General features: G+C 37.5%; 1 protein-coding gene across 1 annotated transcript in view; it reads right to left on the reverse strand.

The window, feature by feature from the left end:
* Positions 1–18,376, reverse strand: part of SMC1B (structural maintenance of chromosomes 1B) — a 35,504-nt gene extending 17,128 nt beyond the window's left edge. Inside the window, exons 1-14 of the mRNA XM_052789840.1 lie at positions 18,268–18,376; positions 16,271–16,459; positions 15,613–15,725; positions 14,239–14,442; positions 13,628–13,866; positions 12,908–13,166; positions 11,288–11,428; positions 10,075–10,157; positions 8,864–9,071; positions 5,384–5,569; positions 2,891–3,070; positions 1,729–1,875; positions 973–1,110; positions 353–469 (exon numbers count right to left, since the gene is read on the reverse strand). Coding sequence (XP_052645800.1) covers positions 353–469; positions 973–1,110; positions 1,729–1,875; positions 2,891–3,070; positions 5,384–5,569; positions 8,864–9,071; positions 10,075–10,157; positions 11,288–11,428; positions 12,908–13,166; positions 13,628–13,866; positions 14,239–14,442; positions 15,613–15,725; positions 16,271–16,459; positions 18,268–18,376 — 2,313 coding nt within the window. The remainder of the gene's footprint in view (positions 1–352; positions 470–972; positions 1,111–1,728; positions 1,876–2,890; positions 3,071–5,383; positions 5,570–8,863; positions 9,072–10,074; positions 10,158–11,287; positions 11,429–12,907; positions 13,167–13,627; positions 13,867–14,238; positions 14,443–15,612; positions 15,726–16,270; positions 16,460–18,267) is intronic.
* Between the last annotated feature and the right edge of the window lie 17 nt (positions 18,377–18,393).

Raw genomic sequence — 18,393 nt, forward strand, 5'->3', positions numbered from 1 at the left:
AATGAAATTATAGTGTATATATTAAGCAAAGTTTAATCTAAAATTCAAGTAGATGGATTTGGTTGGTTGGGTTTATGTTTGGCACATAAAAGTCACAGAATTTTGATTTTAAGGAAATTGACTTGCAAAGCTATGATACATTTATCCTAACATCCACGTGCACTTCTGTTTACAGTTATCTTGGTAAAAAAGGTAGAGAAGGCAGGAAGATTGCTGGAGTAACTTATAAACCTTGTCGACAAAGTAGTTTACAAAGTAAAAAGTTGTCCAAGTTCTAAAAGTCAGCAGGAACAGAAAGAAGTTTCTGTAGTATAACAGCATAAGCTGTCACAGCTATGATAGAAAGCATTACCTCATTAATTTTTTTCTGAAATTCTTCTATTTTTTCTCTTCTTTGTGCTGCTCCTTCATTCAGCATATCATGCTGAGACTCAATATTTACAAGTTCACTTTCCAGTTTTGATTTTTCCTAGATACGAAGAGAGGAAAAAGATGGCAATTTTACTTAATAGGATGGTCAACTTTCTAGAAATTGAGAGACAGTTTTTGAGGCTAATTGTATTTTTCCGATTAAAAAATATTGAACATTTTTTTCCTGAAATGCCACTTACCCACTATTATTGCCGATTTGCATGCAATGATTATAGTTTTAATGATCAGAAAAGCAAATTACTTAAGTACCATTTGAAGTGCATTGTGACTTACAGACTTCTACAGGTTACTAAGTGATAAGCCAAGCTTACCAGAAATTCAAATTTATAACCTAAAATAGTAAAAGCCTCACATAAATTTCTTTGTAATCTTGGTTTTTAGATTTTATTAATTCCTCAGTCATAACTGCTGTATGTAAAACTTAAACTGACTTAAAAAAACTATGTAAGGAAGTAGTATTTACTTCACCAATAATTACAGCTTAGGTAAAAAAAACCCCCTCTTATTAAATATAAAAGTTATAAAGTCTTACTACTATACCATGTAGAGATTAGCGAGATGTTTCTTTTTAATAAGCTCTAATTCAGTCTGTGAATATTTAAGTCGTGTCTGAATTCCGTGGCATTGAGTACGCAACTGCTTCAAATCAGCCTCCTTACGTTTGATCTTCATTAAGTTCTAGAAAAATATTACGATGGGAGAAAAAACACTTAAAACAAAAAGGTGACTTATTTGGAAATTACTCATTTTTCAGATTTACACACTACATAAAGCTAGCCTTACTGACATAGGCCCCATTCAAGGTAAATGCTGATAGCATTAGTCATATTCAACAGTAATTTTGTAACAGTGTTATTTCTCAAAAGAAAGCATATGCTTGCAAATTCCTAAATTCCTACTCCATCCCTCATCCAAAATAACTAGAGGTATGACAAATCATTTTACACCGACAGGTTTTGGTCCGTGCAAATATTTTCATGTTGACAAAATGTATCAACTTTTCCACTAAAATTTTTCAGGTACTTTGAACAACAGCTTCTTCCTTGAAGGAACTTGTATCAACAGCGTTGTCCTGGTTCTCCACCTCTGTGATACATGAGCCAACCCACCAGCTAAGGACAGAGACCTGCAGTTGATTATTATTAACTAGAAGAGGATAAACAGCTACCATGTCCTATCTGCATCTTCTAGAAGTTTCCAAAGTCACCTTTTTAGAAAGTCATCTTCCCATAGCTGAATTGGGCACTTTTACTCCTTTATGCCTTTTGCAGTTAAAGTGCTTTTAAACAGACCTACCTTTAACTCATTAATCAAGCTATCTCTTCTTTCTTTCATTTTATTAATTTCTTTATCATCCCAACATCTAGCTTTAAATCTTAAATCACTTGATCCTCCAGAAATCACTCCAGATTTCAAAAATAAAGTTCCATCAAGAGCCACTGTCTGGAAGAAAAAAAAAATAAATTAAAACCAAATAAAGCTGAACAAAAAGCAGCCAAAATATCCCACGAACTAGTGCACCAAGATACGGTAGTGAAACAAGCAACAACTACATTTAGGACTCCAATTTTTTTTCCTGTTCCAAACCTGCTAACATGACGTACATGAAGCCACAAAAATAGAGTCTGTTGTTTCTTGGCACTAGTCACATTTTGGTATTATTACAACTGATCAGAAAAGGAAATGAGATCATGTAATTTCCTAGTATTTAGGAAATTAATGAGACATTTGTGTATACACTAGCAACTTAAGAGGTTATGTCTGGCTCAGTAGAGCTAACCAAGCAATGTGATAATGAAGTGAAGCAAAACAACTCGTTTGTAAACAGAAAGTGTAAATTGTAGTACACATCATGGGTGTTTTTGTGACTTAACTTGATTCCAAGTAAACATGATTTCACACTCAAAGCCATTTTAGTCAAGATTTTAAAAGGTTTACTAAGTACATAAAAGGGCTTTACAGACTGTCCAGAGCAATAGATATATGGACAAGACAAACAAACTGCAGGAGGAGACAGAGAAGCTTCCAGTCCTCAACACAGTCTATATCTACAACTAAGAGATTCTGTCAGGTATTTTAAAGAATTTTTGAAAGCATTTCTTCATAGAAAAGCTAGCAAGATAAAGTTTGTATTTTTAAATAAGACAGTTTTAAGAACAGGACTATCCCTCCTTCCTCCTCCTCCTCTTCATCACAAAGACCATACCAACAAACATACTAGGACCACCTATCCTCTAATTTGCCTCCTTTTCCCAGGAAATCACTTAAACATACTACCATACAGAGGAAAACAATCATGTGATATATCTGGGGTTTTTTTTATGTGGGAACAGACTAGACAGCGTAGTACCATTCTGTGTTTATCTGCAATACTTCATGGGATGCTTATAGAAGATTTAAATGGCATCAAATACATAACTGCAATGAAAAACATATGCAACAAAATTCAGCTTCTTACTTTCAACCTTACTGGTCCATCAAATGCTATTTGTTTTGCTTCTTTAACTGTTTCACAGATCAAGCTATTCCCACTCACAAACTGAATCACTTTTTTCAGTGGAGCAAATGGAGTTTGTACAACATCCACCAACATTTTAGCTCCCTTTATCTCTCTTAACTTTTCGTTGATTGGTTTAACCTGTAATGCAAACAAGCAGTGTTTAGAATCCACGTTGTAATAGCAAAGCATGTCTAAATCCAAGTGGTCTGGGAACAGGATGTACAGATCAACAGAATGGGGGTCTCAGTTGCTCTAAGACTAGAAACAGATCTGGTTTTCATATTCTCTGTATGTAATAGTCCTTAAATCTGTATAAGCTGTTTCACTGTGCATGAAATGCAAGCACATTTATACATGTAGCATGGGGAATAAACAAGATGCAGTTGCAGGGCTTCTTGGGATCAGGGAGACATGGTGGGATGGCTCCCACAACTGGGCTGTTGCAATGGAGGGATACAGGCTCTTTAGAAAGGACAGGCTGGGAAGACTAAGAGGTGGAGTTGCCCTACACATGAGGGAACAGCTGAACTGCATGGAGCTCTGCCTGGGGAAGGATTATGAGCCAACTGAGAGCTCATGCGTAAGGACGGAGGAGAGAACTGGTAAAAGTAATGTTGTAGTGGGTGTCTGCTACAGGCCACCTGACCAGGAAGAACAAGGGGATGAGGCCTTCTACAGACAGCTAAAAGCAGCGTCACATTCACAGACCCTGGTCCTCATGAGGGACTTGAGCCACCCCAGTATCTGCTACAGGGACAACACAGCAGGGCATAAGCAATCCAGGCAGTTCCTGGAAAGCAGTGATAACAGCTTCCTCACCCAAGTAACAGAGTAGCCAATGAAGAGAGGTGCTCCAGTAGACCTTATACTCACCAACAAGGAGAGGCTTGCTGGAGACGGGAAGGTCAAAGGCAGCCCTGGCTGCAGCAAGCCTAAGAGAGGAGTTCAGGATCTTGAGAGGAGGGAGCAGGGCAAAAATCAAGTTCACAACCCTGGACTTCAGGAGAACAGGCTTTGGCCTCTTCAAACATCTGCTTCCTAGAGTCCCATGGGATCAGGTCCCAGAGTGAAGAGGGGCCCAAGAATGCTGGTTAATATTCAAGGATCACCTCCTCCAGCCTTAAGAGCAATCATCCCAATGAGCAGGAAGTCAGGCAAAAATGCCAGGAAGCCTGCATGGATAAACAAGTTGCTCCTGGCAAAACTCAAACACAAAAAGGAAGCATACAGAAGGTGAAGGCTGGGACAGGTAACCTGGGAAGAATATAGAGGCACTGTCTAAGCATGCAGATATGGTGTTAGGAAAGCCAAAGCCCAATTGGAATTCAGTCTGGCAAGGGATGTCAAAAAAATGGTTTCTCTAAGTACATGGGCGACCTGGTGATACAGGATATGGAAGAGACTGAGGTACTGAATTCCTTCTTCACCTCCATCTTTACTAGCGAGACTGGCCTCCAGGAATCCCAGGTTCCAGAGACTGGAGGTAAAGTGTAGAACAAGGAAGATGTACCCTTGATGGAAGGGGATCAGGTCAGGGAATGCTTAAGCAAACTGGACATACATAAATGCATGGACCCTGATGGGATGCAACCACCAGTGCTGAAGGAGCTGGCTGATGTCACTGCAAGGCCACTCTTAATAGAATGATCATGGTAACTGGAAGAGGTGCCTAAGGACTGGAAAAAAAAACAAGCGTCACTCCTATGTTCAAAAAGGGGCAAGAGAGAGGACCCAGGGAACTACAGGACAGTCAGCCTCACCTTGATCCCTGGGAAGGTGAAGGAGCAACTAATCCTAGAAACCATTTGCAGGCACATGAATGACAAGAAAGTCTTGGAGGAGTAGTCAGCAGGGATTCACCAAGTTCGTCATGCCTGGCCAACCTGACAGCCTTCTACAATGAAGTGACTGGCCTGATAGATGAGGGGAGAGCAGTGGATATCGTCTACCCAGACTTCAGTAAGCCTTTCAGGACTTTCAGCACTGTGTCCCATGAGATCCTTATAGAGAAGCTGATGGAATATGGGCTGGATGAACACACAGTGAGGTGGACTGAAAACTGGCTGAAGAGACAGGCCCACAGGGTGATGACTGGTGGCACAAAGTCCAGCTGGAGGCCAGTAACTAGCCATGTCAATACTGGAACCAATCTTGTTTAACATCTTCATTAATCATCTGGATGATGGGGGAGAATGTACTCTCAGGAAACTTGGTGATGACACAAAACTGGGAAGAATAGCTGATATGCCAGATGGTCATGCTCCCATCCTGAGGGACCTCCACAGGCTGGAGAAACAGGCTAACAGGAACTTAATGAAGTTCACCTCCTAAGTGCTTTGCCTTAACACTTAAGCCTATTTTAGTTAAGCTTAAATAAGCCAACATCAAGATTTACAATTGTATTAACTTGAGATACATTCCTGATGACAGGAAAAAGAAAAGTGTACTTACATCAAGGTAATCCAAAGCAAGAAAAGTTTCAGGTTCAGCTCGTTCTTGTTTTAGGAACCGAATGCAATCTCTTGCTGTTTTTTCAGTGGCAGCAACGATAGCAGTCATGTATTTGCCAAATACCTTGGTAACAGCAAGCTGGTATTTTTTATGGATAGGATGACACAGGTCAAGCAGTCTTCCAAACTGAAGATAAAAATATAGAGAAAAATTAATATGTTATTTACCTATCAAGTAATATTTCCACATACAAGATACTGAAGTAGTAAGAGGAAAATGTGTTGCATATCTACCAGCTGCATTCTTACAATGGCTATACATCAGAAAAAAATAGAAATTGTAGCAGTCAATCCAAATTGCAAAGTATGCCTTCAAAATCTGAAGGGATTTAATTTTTTCCCCCGAGGTTACAGTTACATATCTCAATGTTTTACTCTGATTCTCTAGCATACACCTCTAGAAGTATGACAGAGTGACAATAGCAAAGTTAGCTAACCATCTTGTTTGGAGAGAAAGAAAATATCTAACACACAGTAAGATCTTTGAATGACAATAAGGTCTTAAATAAATCTAACTGTTAACTGCAAAATGGTAGCAAGAGAGGCACCATTCCAGTTTCAACCCCCAAAAAAGAAGTGTCTGCTTACTTTAATAGCATGAAAAGAATAAAAACTGCTTTTCTTGTACTGCATAGTCCAAATAATCAAGCCTGTTTTGCCATATATTGAAATAACACCTCCATAGATAGGAGTAATTAGTTCTTTGCTGTACACACTCCCTAAAGATCTTTTGTTCCATTTCTGTAATTATAGGTACAGTTGAGCTTTCCATGAGTGATTAAAGCTACTAATACACATTCTGAAAGTTATAACCTGTGAATTCATGCAAGAACAGTTTTTCTGCTTGTTGATCTACTTTCCTACCCTTCTCTTGACAAATGTTTTTCCCTTTTCTGAAAAACAGTAGAAGCGAGGATAACACCACAAAGGTCTTTATTTAGTTTCCTAGTTTTCTCACATGGTGTCATCTACTTGGATGTTTCTATCTGCAGCTCAGACATGTGATGTTTCAGACATGCAAAACTATACAGAGGATCTACATACTTTCAGACACAGGCATTTGAAGTCCAGATGGAATGCCAGATTTCTGTAAAACCAAATATTGACACAGCCCAACTGAATCTGTAACAATAGCAATCTTGCCAATTAAAACTACCAATGTAGGAACACCATTTTGAAGATTAAATTGTAAAAACTGTCATCAGCTGCAAAATTCACTTTGTTGATCAGACAAATCCATGAAAACGCATACGTCACTCATAATGCAGGAATCACATTGCTGCATGGCTATTCCATTATTTAGAATGTTCACCAACCATTACAAGAATGTTTTGACAGAAGAACAGAAGCTTTAAAATGGATCCAAGAAGTAAACATTTAGAAGCAGTATGCCATTTTTTGCCTATGAAATCCAGAAGACTGACACCAAGATTTCCTCCTGTTCTGCCCGAGTATTTAGTGGACTACCAGATGATGAAATGTGTCATGACCCTTCCATCCTGAGACTCTAATTTGGATTGTGTTCAGTAATCTGGAATTAGTACACCAGAGTATAAGGAGCAGCTCAGAAGCAATGCTGTTGCCTCACATGCTGGTGTTGGGAAAACTATTGCAGGAACAAGGGTAGCTGAAGTAGATACTGTTAAGACTTTCTGTAATGGGAGAGTTTATGTAACCAATTTGATTTATCTAGTTTTCATTTGTTAGAAGCTGTCACATCTGTAAATACTCTTAAATTTGCAGCTCCTGAAGCTAAACAGAGAACATGCTGAATACCATCTCTCCCCTAAGTCAGCATGGTATCACCAGTCTGATCCAGTTCTTTTCAAATAGGGACACAATGCAAAGAGTGAGCAAAAAGATATACCAATCATTTTTTTCATTTTTTTGGAATGCCTTGTTAATATGGATGAAAAAATTCTGAATAACAGCTGAAGAGCAAATTTCTTAAATCTCTTGAGAAAACAACAGGATCAGACACTTGCCAGATTCTGAGGAGGTTTTGCAAAAGATCACGAAGCAAAAAACAACAGAAAACATTTTATTTTTTATGTTCCTATAGCAGCACTAAGAAGCAGAGATATGTCACCCTCTAAACATTTAAAAAAAAATTCCCTGCTTGTACATATCAACTGACTATATATGACTACATATATCAAAAAGGGTTGATTATACTGAGACATACTCAGAGACCAACTATTCAATCGATTAGAGTTATTTAGAAGTTCTTATTTGGAATGGCTCCCAGTGTTGGAGTAAATATTTTTAAGTGTCAAAAAAAGGTGTAAATATGCCTTGTAAAACAATGTCTGCTGACAATTCAGAATCAATACACAAAACACTTAAATTACTCTTCAGTAATGCCATTAAGTAGAATATGGTAACTGATAAGCAAAGACAGACCAGTTGGTAACATAAAAATATCATGTACCGAAGCAAAATTGTCCTTTGGAAGAAGTATTCTTTCTGGAATAAATGGTCTCACAGCTAACCTTCCCATTCATTTGTTCAAAATAAGTAAGTCAAAAATATGTTTGAGGACAGAAGAAAACAAAACCAAAACCAAAAAAATAAACGAACACCACAAAAATCACACGAGATCAAAACTATTCTTTGATGCAAGCAGTAATCTGTCTATTTCTGGAAACTGTGTGTCATGGTTTAACCCCAGCCAGCAACTAAACACCACGCAGCCGCTCACTCACTCCCCCCCACCCAGTGGGATGGGGGAGAAAATCGGGAAAAGAAGCAAAACCCGTCGGCTGAGATAAGAATGGTTTAATAGAACAGAAAAGAAGAAACTAATAATGATAGTGATAACACTAATAAAATGACAACAGTAATAATGAAAGGATTGGAATGTACAAATGATGCGCAGTGCAATTGCTCACCACCTGCCGATCGACACCCAGCTAGTCCCCAACCGGCAATTCCCCGCCCCACTTCCCCGTTCCTATACTAAATGGGACGTCCCATGGTATGGAATACCCCATTGGCCAGTTTGGGTCAGCTGCCCTGGCTGTGTCCTGTGCCAACTTCTTGTGCCCCTCCAGCTTTCTCGCTGGCTGGGCATGAGGAGCTGAAAAATCCTTGACTTTAGTCTAAACACCACTGAGCAACAACTGAAAACATCAGTGTTATCCACATTCTTCGCATACTGAACTCAAAACATAGCACTGTACCAGCTACTAGGAAGACAGTTAACTCTATCCCAGCTGAAACCAGGACACTGTGAAAAATAATGACAGTATATGCTACTATTCTTTCAGTAATACTATTTCACCAAGTACACTCAAGCAAGCATAAAGTTTAAAATAATATTCAAGGCAGTCCAATTTACTCTAGCTGCTTACTCAGTCTAAGGCAGAACTCTTAAATCTTAATTCTAAAATAAGGCATTTAAATGAGGCCATTCAATTACCACAGAATCCGGATATAGTCTTTTGAGACTTTCCAGGATCTCTGCTCTCATTTGCTGACGCCTTCCTTCATGGCAATCAATTTTGGCATTCTGCAGTTCACCAACTATTTTGTTCAATTCTTCATTGACTTCAGCCATTCGTACTGTTGAATTTTCAATTTCCTTAGTTAGCATTTCCTCTTGCTGTTTTTTCTCTGCTAATGATTCACTTTGAAGGGAAGCAAAAATAGGAAAGCAATTTACTCTTTCATTTATACAAGCCTTTAGCTTATAAAATTAAAGTCATTCTGCGGTCATAGACTATGAAAATCATTAAAGATTTTAAGTATCTGTAAGAAGCTACTTCTTAGACAAGTTGCATTCTATAGTATAAACTATTTTTAACGTTTCAAAATTGAGCTCAAGTGAGAGTTTTTGGCTGTGAAACATGCAACCATACTGTTTTATCCTCTATCAAAAAAAGGTCTGATACTGTAAAACTAAGGACTGAGAATTCTCATGCAAAATTATGACTCACTACACAGTTACCAAAGTCACTAAGGCTCTTCCACACTCTACTACAACTACTTAAAGTAATTCTGCATTACACCAATCACAATGGGTCTTCTGCTCCCTGTCCATGGCAGAACTTTGTTCAGTACACACAGCAAGCATTAAGCCAAAGCACACATTACAGAGGCACAGGAAAAGACAGGTTGGGAAAAAATCTCTGGAGATCACCTACTCTGACCTCCTCCACAAAACACAGGCTAATGCCAAAGTTAATTCAGGTTGCTCAATGAAGGGCTTGTATATGTTATTTCACAAAGAGTAAAAATCAGGTAGAAGACAAGACCCAGGAAGCAAGAACTGAGCTGTACTCCTAATACCCAATGTAAATATTAACTGCTTCCTAGAGTAGCACAACTACAGAACTGCCCTGTTCTCTCACTTAGAATTTGTACACTAATAGCCCCACACCCTACCTGTAGTGACGTAACTTGCACACCTAGAAGAAATCAGAAGCAATTATAATACTGTTTCAAACAACGTACTTCCTACTTTATTCTGACAGCTGAAGTACCTGAACTATTAATTAGAATTAGTAAGAATTCTAATTCTTATTAAAATTTGAAAGAACAGAAAATAATCAGAATTCTAAACCTGCTATGTTAATTTGAAAATATGTAATAAGCAAGAAATCCAATTAGCTTTTCATTTTTTAAACATACGTGCATATCTTGGCATATTCTTCCAACTTCTCTATTCGTTTTTTATGCTCTTCTATCTGTTCCACAGTCTGTTTTATGTTTCCCTATGCAATCACAAATAGCATGTGTTAAACACAAGACAGAGGAATACAACAGTTTTATAGCATGATATAAAGCTCTTAATTCAGAAGAAGTATGGAGATAGATATTTTCTTCCTTGCTAGTATTTCATGCTGAAGTAATAGCATCTCTTTTTCAATAGTAGATGCCAAATTGCACCATGAATAATAAAGGAAAATTAATTTATCAAGGCCATTACTGGATTTTTCATGTTCGGCTACAGTTCAGAGAAAACCTCTTCAGCACAAAGAATCACAGCACCATCAAAGAAAATAACTTTAAACATAGTTTTAATAAGTTATAGGTTTTAAAACAAAAAAGATGCTTTTCTTGGGCCGAGATTACTAGAATCTTCCCCAAGAAGAACACGTGAAGAAGTTGACATAGAGGTTCCAAACTGACAGAAAAACATTGTACTAAAAAACAAACCAACGCTGAAACAAGTATTTTCCATTACTCAAATTGAATAAAAATACATTAACTAAAGCAAATTAAAGGGGGGGGGGGAAATTGGGCATAGTGACCAAGTCATAGTGAAAACAATTACTTATTTTATTGTTACATGTTTGGATCTACAATGATAACAGAAATCAGAAACAAAATAACAGCAGTGATCTGTATTCACACCAAACACCCCGCCTATGAAGTGCAATAAAAGAGTGGACTCCAAGGAGGTTTTTCCAGCTACAACACACATACACATAACTGACCTTAAAAACATCTCAGCAAAAAGGTAGCCGCAATCAAAAGAAACCTCTAAAGGGTGTGAGTATCATACAGATATACAACAGTGATAGGACATCTCAGAAAAGAAAAACTGCACTTACAGAAATAGGAACTGATTACAGCTAAGCATATGTTCTGAGTAACTGTAAAATACTAGAGCTTTCAAAACCAAACCCTCAGTGTAGGCCCACACAACCATTTTTCTGAACAAATTTAGAAACCATTTTGCTAAACCTGTTGCAATATGAAAACTGAACTAACACTTGTAATGTATCTCCTTTGCTGAGGATTTGTTATGTCAAAGTATTTAACACATTTATACCGGGGGGGGGGGGGGGTAAAGAAACATTTTTCTCCTTAAAACATAATTCTAGCTTGATACAAATACCTCAACTTCTTGTTTCTTCCTTCGATTAAGTTTCAGCCTTTCTTGATCTGCTTTTTCCTCCCAACGAAGTGTTACTAGCTGCTGGGTTAGTGTAGCTACTTTCTTTCTTGCTATTTCCTTTAGCTCTTTATAGCGCTCCAACTGGACAAACAAACAAAAAAATTAACTCCACTGTAAGTGGAAAGATTCATGTTGTTACAGCCTCAATTAGTAATTGCCTACTTTATCATATTTAAGATTATGAAACCACCCAATTATCCAGAAGACCTTCTAGCTATTAACTGCATTATAAAAAGCTGTATTTTATTTGAGAAAGATTCAACCCAAAGCTTACACTTAACGTTCTCGTCTGCGGTCTTGTTTCAGACTTCTAATGACTCTTATGTTTCAGGAAAGTTTATAAAGTTTACAGTACTTCACAGTCAATCTTAAGGTTAACACTAAGTTTTTGCACAGCCCAAAATTAGTGCAAGTTTTGGTATTTATAATTACAGCATTCTCATGTTCATGTTTTTTTTTTTTTCTTTTAAAGGTAAACATAAACATTTTAAACAATCCTGCAAAGTTATGACTAACTGACCAAATGCCACTGAAATGCAGAGTAGGAAGATTCACAAACTAGAAGAACAATCCTGGAGGTTCTCCATTAATTGATCAGAAACTACTTTAAGGAAGGGACAGTGGAGAAAAGAAGCTAGCACTTAGTTTTAAAAGTGTTTCTGGCCATATGGTTGCAAAGATAGCTTCTTCAAATGTGAATTTACTGGAAAGTGATGCAGTCCTTTCCTTCTAAAATAACTTAAAATAGCTTGTAAGTTAACCTCAGTTTTAGATTCTGACCCACAGTAGATGGTATGTATACTACCAAGTCTTGTTTCCATTTTTGTTGTCGTCTTGTTTTTTCCTCATTGAAGACATATTTCTGTACCTCAGCTCACAAACCGTTTCTCAAATATTACCCTCTCACCCTGAAATCCTACTGGATCTTTTCTATCCTATCTTCCCACAATGTACTTATGTGGGCTTCCATGAAGAAGGGCAAAAAAAGAAAACAACCCCAAAACACCAAACCAGAGAGAACAACCTAACCATGGATAATCACATGTAGCTATAATCCTAATCCACAGATGACAGTCCCTGTGTGCAACCCTTCCAAAGTTTCCATCAAACTCTTCTCAACTCCCTGTTCACTGAAAATTCACTGCTTCGTCTAATAAGATTATCTTCTCACATTGCTTAGAAGATGCACATCACAGCCTAGGAGAGATGCTTACCATTTCCAGTCTCACAATGGTGAATTTCTAAATCTCTGTGCAACTTTCTCTCTTATGCAATTTACTTCCAAGAAGTGTTCCACACTTGGAACTTCTGTGAGATCTGACTTCCTCCCCCTCCCTGCCCCCAGAAAGGAGACAGCCCACTCCCAAGAGGCTGCATCATCATTTCTCTTCATCCAATGAAACAGTCTCTAAATAAAAGTTACAATTTCGGTTTTGTTTGAGCTCAACAGCAAGAGATCATTAGAAATTACAGGTTATTGGCGAAACAATGGTTTCTCCATTGTCAGTGGGGATTTTTGGACTTCACTAGCAAACAGTACTTTTTGGCCTCCCAATTCACCTGACTTTCTCCCAGCTCAATAGCTGCTGCTCTCTGTAGTATCTCCTCTTCAGCTTTCTTCTCAAATGCTCTCCATGCCTTCTCAATATCATTCAATTCTATCTCTAGTTCTTTTACGTTCTGCTTTTCCTTATCACAGGATTTCTCCTTGTCCCTTAGAGATTTTTTAGACATTTCTACTTTCTTGATTTGGTGGGAAGTGTTTTCCTTGGCTTTTATATAGAGGGGTTTCTGCTGAATCAGTGATGCTTCCAGAGTCCTAAAAAAATAAAACCCAAAGTAAACAAACAAAAAACCCAAGCAACCAACAACCCCAAACCACATCCAAAACAACAAAACCACACCAAAAAAAGAAAAACAACAACCCTTTCCCAACCACACATGCAAACAATCGGTTATCAACTGCAAGGTTACATACCCACAGGTGATTTTTTTTTTTTTTAAATATCCACTGAAAATAGAAATTTAAGAAGTGAAGCATAACCTCCTAAAAATTTAATAGCAAACAAATATTTATATAATGAAATTATCAACAACCTGGGCATGGTGGTGGAGATGAAATCAGTGTCTAGATATTACTAAAGTAACTGCTACAAACTGAATTCCATAGCCTTGGGGTATCACCTAACTGCTTTAACAGGAAATACATGCCTGCCAAGCAATTCCCAGTGCAGACTATGCTTTAACTCAAGTATCAGAGAATCTGATTCAAAAACCTACTTCATTTCTCTTTCCATGTGCTGTTGGTCTCTGTTTAGTACACCAAGCACTTTTTTCTTGGCTCTGAATGTATCTTCTGCTGCAGAAAGAGACCGTCTCTTGATACTAGTCTCCTTATTCTTTTCATCCAACCTTTTTTTCACAAAGTCAATATTTTTTTCATTGTGATAAAGCTGGAAAAGCTGCAGCTGAATCCTTTCTTCATTCAGTTCCTTGAGAAGCATCTGGTAATGCTCTGCCTACCAACATCAAAATTTTATTCATGGTTTATAAAAAGTATTTTTAATCATTAAGATTCTAATTTCAACTCCAAAGTGATGTAAGATGACAGACCAGTAGCTGTAATTCCAGTAACGTGCACTAGTCATAAAACGTGTAAGTCAACAATTATACTGGCAAAACCACACTTTCATTTATTTACATTTTATTACATGTATTCCTCTACCCTTTTAAATTATACCAAGTTATTATATAGTACATGATACTGAAAAAAACACTAGATGAAAAACAGAAGTTTGTGTCCTTTTTTTTAAGAAAACCTGTATTTAAGTTCATAAAAGATGTAAAATCTGAGATCTTAACATGCAAAAAAAGGAGTAACTTTGAGTTACCTCCTCTTTCTCTATCTTTGCTTGTTTGCGTTCTGCTGCAACACTTTTTTTCTTGTTATAATTAAACTGCGCATCCTCTTCTGCTTTCTGCATTTTTTTCTTTTTTCGTTCATAGTCTTCAGCATATTCCCATGAATTACTGATTTGTTCAAAAAGTTGAGTTCTCTCCTTCGGCTTCTTCATTGCAATTGATTCTACTGTTCCCTAAAACAAAGTTGCAAAAAAAATGCAGCACTGTAGATCATTATGTTGTCTAATGAATTTCTTTAAGAGCATATAGTAGAGATTTATCTCCGGATATATTTCTGGTTAACAGAATTGCATGGAAATACTTTTAGATTCAAATCCAAGGAAAAGTTTAGTACCAAAAGGAATATCACCTAGCCACCTCACTTTAATTAAAGGACATCACTAAAAGTTTTAGAATGTCAGATATGGTCTATGAAAAACACCTTCAACCTAAATCAACCTGCACAATCAATCACTGAGCATATCACAATGACAAAATTAAATCTTGTTAGCTTCTTTAAAGGAACTGAAACTCATTTTCAATGAAAAACGAACTGCTCCCCACCCCCTCCCCCCAAGTATTTCAAAAGAAAAACAGCTCAAATCAATGCACTAGAAGATTATATAACTCCCAGAGTTAATGGGCACACAGTTTTTGTCCATGCATTAGCTGCTCAAATCTTCACAGATCTGAAGGAGTTACTATTTTCAGGCAAGTGTAGGAAATAAGTTTTGTGATTTTTATTCTATTTGTATAGTGGGCAAATGCCCTCATCATAGAGACTATTATCACAATAAGAATGCATATATAGGGTTTCTACAAAAAGAAAGAATCAGTTCTTCCTTGGGAATTTGCCACAGCAACTGTAAGGCAGGCAATCCTGTGAAATATATTCATCATAAGTATATGGCATTTCTGACCTATGTTGCTAAATACTTGTGAACTAATAACACAGTACAATTTTCAATCCCACAGTCTTAATAAAAAATCCTGTAAATTTTCATGCATCTTGACCAACAGGAGTGTTTTAAGATAAAATTATGTTTTCCTAAATATAACAGTCCTAGAATTTAATACACTAAACATTTATAGAGACACACATTTTCATATATACTCCGAATAACACAAGTACTCAATTTCTTCCAGATTAGCTTCTGTCTTACTAGTGCACGCATGTACACACAAACCCCATTATTTCTATTTTGCAGTCTTGTAATTCTTCGCCGAGGTGAGAAAAAAAAAAAAAATGTATTGGGTTGAAATTAGCTAAGGGTGCCCTCTTTTCTGTCAAATAGTAAGTGTGTACTCCTATGAAATAATCATAAAGAAAATAAAAGCTTCTAAGAAGTACCTTAAATGCTCACCTGAAAAATAAGACAGTTCCTAGCTTTGACAAGTATGCCTACTTTTTCAAGCTCAGATATGTAAGTAGATCGGCTGACAGGTTTATCATTGAAAAAAAATTCAGAACAACTACCTAAAGGAGGAAAAAAAAAAAAATTACTATAAAATGGCTACAACACAAAGTCCGTAAGAAAAGAACTAAACTAGTGGAACAATTTAACTGAGTGATTTCCTCAAAGAAGAAAATAGATTTCGATTACTCCCTTAGTCATTTCAATAATTTCATTTTTCTGTATGAAAATTCTAGTTGCATGCTTCCAAAAGGTATTGACAGATGCTTAAGTGCTCATGCCTGCAGCTAGGTCAGACCCCATTTTCTAAAGCCTACACCATCTACATATTCCAAGTGAATATCTACAGATCAATGTACAGAGCAAAGAACATGTATTAATCACTTGTTTAGTTTTTTAACTTTGCCCCAGTATGTTTTTTCAGTCATAACACTTGGCTATCAAAATGCTACTGAAGGACTATAAGAAGTATTGCAATACTCATGGGCTTAATCCTCCAAAATATGCAAGAGGGTTAGGCATTTGAAATTCAAAGTTGAATATTCTTGGTCTCCATTTTTTATACATTAGACAACAGAAAGTACATGCAACAGAATCTCCTACCTACCACGGATAACTCTTGAAAATGTTTTTTCTTCCCCATCTTCTTCACAATATACTATCTTCACACTAGCTGTAGAAGAAACTGGTTTTCCAACATGTGCTCCATGAATAAGTTCTCGAACACTTTTAACTCGCAAATTAGATGCCTTTTCACACATCACAAAACTAACAGCATCCACTATGTTGGATTTTCCTTAAAAAAAAAAAAAAAAAAAAAAGAATTGCTTTGACATGGCAGAAACGGAGGCATTTGATTAACAATTAACTAAAAAAGATACAAAAAAGCAGAAGTCTTTATTAATTCTACTTCTAATTCTGTATTTCATTGAGACAAAAATATTGCACATAAAAAAGAAATACATTTCTAAGATGTAACACACTGGCAGCAGATAATCGGCCTGTCTGTAATAAAAATCATCACAAAAATGATTTGTTATTTGTTCAGCCTTGTTGAACAAATTTTTCTTACCCAGGCATCTCCAGAGATCATTACTTAAATTGAGTGAGCAACATCATAATCCTTACTTGGTAGTTTCCTTCATCTAATGCAGTCAATGAGGTTTGCTGCATAAGCACTCCATCACATAACTAGAACTTTTACACTGGAACTCCAGTGTTCTAAAGAACACAAGTACTTTCCCAGATCCATTAACCACAGCAACAAAGTTATCTGATCATACTCCTTAGACAACAATTCTCTTAACTGAATCCTCTTTTTGTTTTTCCCCTTTAGTCTTGAGCATTTCTGTTGACAGCTTATTTCCTGCCTTCAATCTTGCTACTTCGGCAGTATTTTGACTTATTCTCCAAAACATCATGAAAGGAAGAATACTAGGGGGAAAATAGATAAATACTTAATTCAGAGATTACACAATAGTCACAGTTTTTCTCCCCAGATTCACCTATAAAATGTATTCAGAATTAACTGGAACAGTACCTGGAAAAAGTATCCATAATTCTGAGACTTCCCAATAGGGAACAGTGAGGATAGGATGATAAGGAATATGATCATAATGCTAAATAATAGTTACTTACATTCATAGATCTCACTTGATTAGATAAGCGAAGAAACAACAGGATCTAAAAATCTAAATCATAAACTAAAATATTAACAGACTGGGGAAACTAAGATCAAACGCTAAGCCCATCCTTGTGGCTCTTTGTTAGGACAATCCTCACCTCCTATCATATTGTTCTTTAGCAAATAGAAGATGAAATCCCATTTGTTGAATGGAGCTTTCAGAAGAAGTGAATCAAATTTTAAAAAGTTCCAGCATCCACGGGATAAAAACATGGAGTCACATCTACAAACCAAGGCTCTTGTGAGCTAAACTACAAAGCAGCCACCATGCTGCAAAGCTACTCTCTCTTTCCCAGAGGCATTTACGCATATGGCAAAAACCACAGACTCAAATCAAGAAGCAGCTTTCCATTGCTACAGTTTACAACCCAGAGTATCAAAGTAAACTATCTTTATGTGACCTCAATAAGCTGAACTACGAACTGGAGTGGCAAAAGCAAGGTGTGCTGTTTGCAAATCACTTATTCTACAAGGGCTGGAAAGAGTAAAGAAGACAACTAGAGATGGAAATTCTTTCAACCACCCCACCTCTGTCCTTCCGTACTGGAAGAATCTATACTTTCAGTTAAAGAAGCAATGGCAGTTCAAGAGCCTCCAAAGTTTTGCTTGTGCTGTCACCCCCTCAGGTGCAGATGAAGAGATTTTAAGCAGGCCCACGAATTTTTACTTCCCCTCCACCAAGCCCTGCAACTCTCCTCCTCAACAGGCAAGCTACCACCATCCTCACCCATTCAGTGCAGCCATGCTGGCCCTATTCCTGAGCCCGCACCTGCACTGCTGCTGTTTCTTCTCCATCAGGCCTGCGGCGTTCACAGAAAAGACCCGGCAAAGACCCCAAAACCTCAATCCTGATAGCTATGCTGGAGAAGGGCCACCAGCTGGCCACTAACCCTCCACCCTCCCTCTCCCCAGCCTGCTACCTGATCCATTGGGCCCGATGATGCAGCTGAACCTCATGAAGGGGCCAATAACCTGCTGCCCCCGCCACGACTTGAAGTCCTTCATCACCAACAGCTTGAGGTAACCCATGCCTGCAGCAGCGGGCG

This window comes from Harpia harpyja, chromosome 6, assembly GCF_026419915.1.
Source record: "Harpia harpyja isolate bHarHar1 chromosome 6, bHarHar1 primary haplotype, whole genome shotgun sequence".
Taxonomy (NCBI): Eukaryota; Metazoa; Chordata; class Aves; order Accipitriformes; family Accipitridae; genus Harpia; species Harpia harpyja.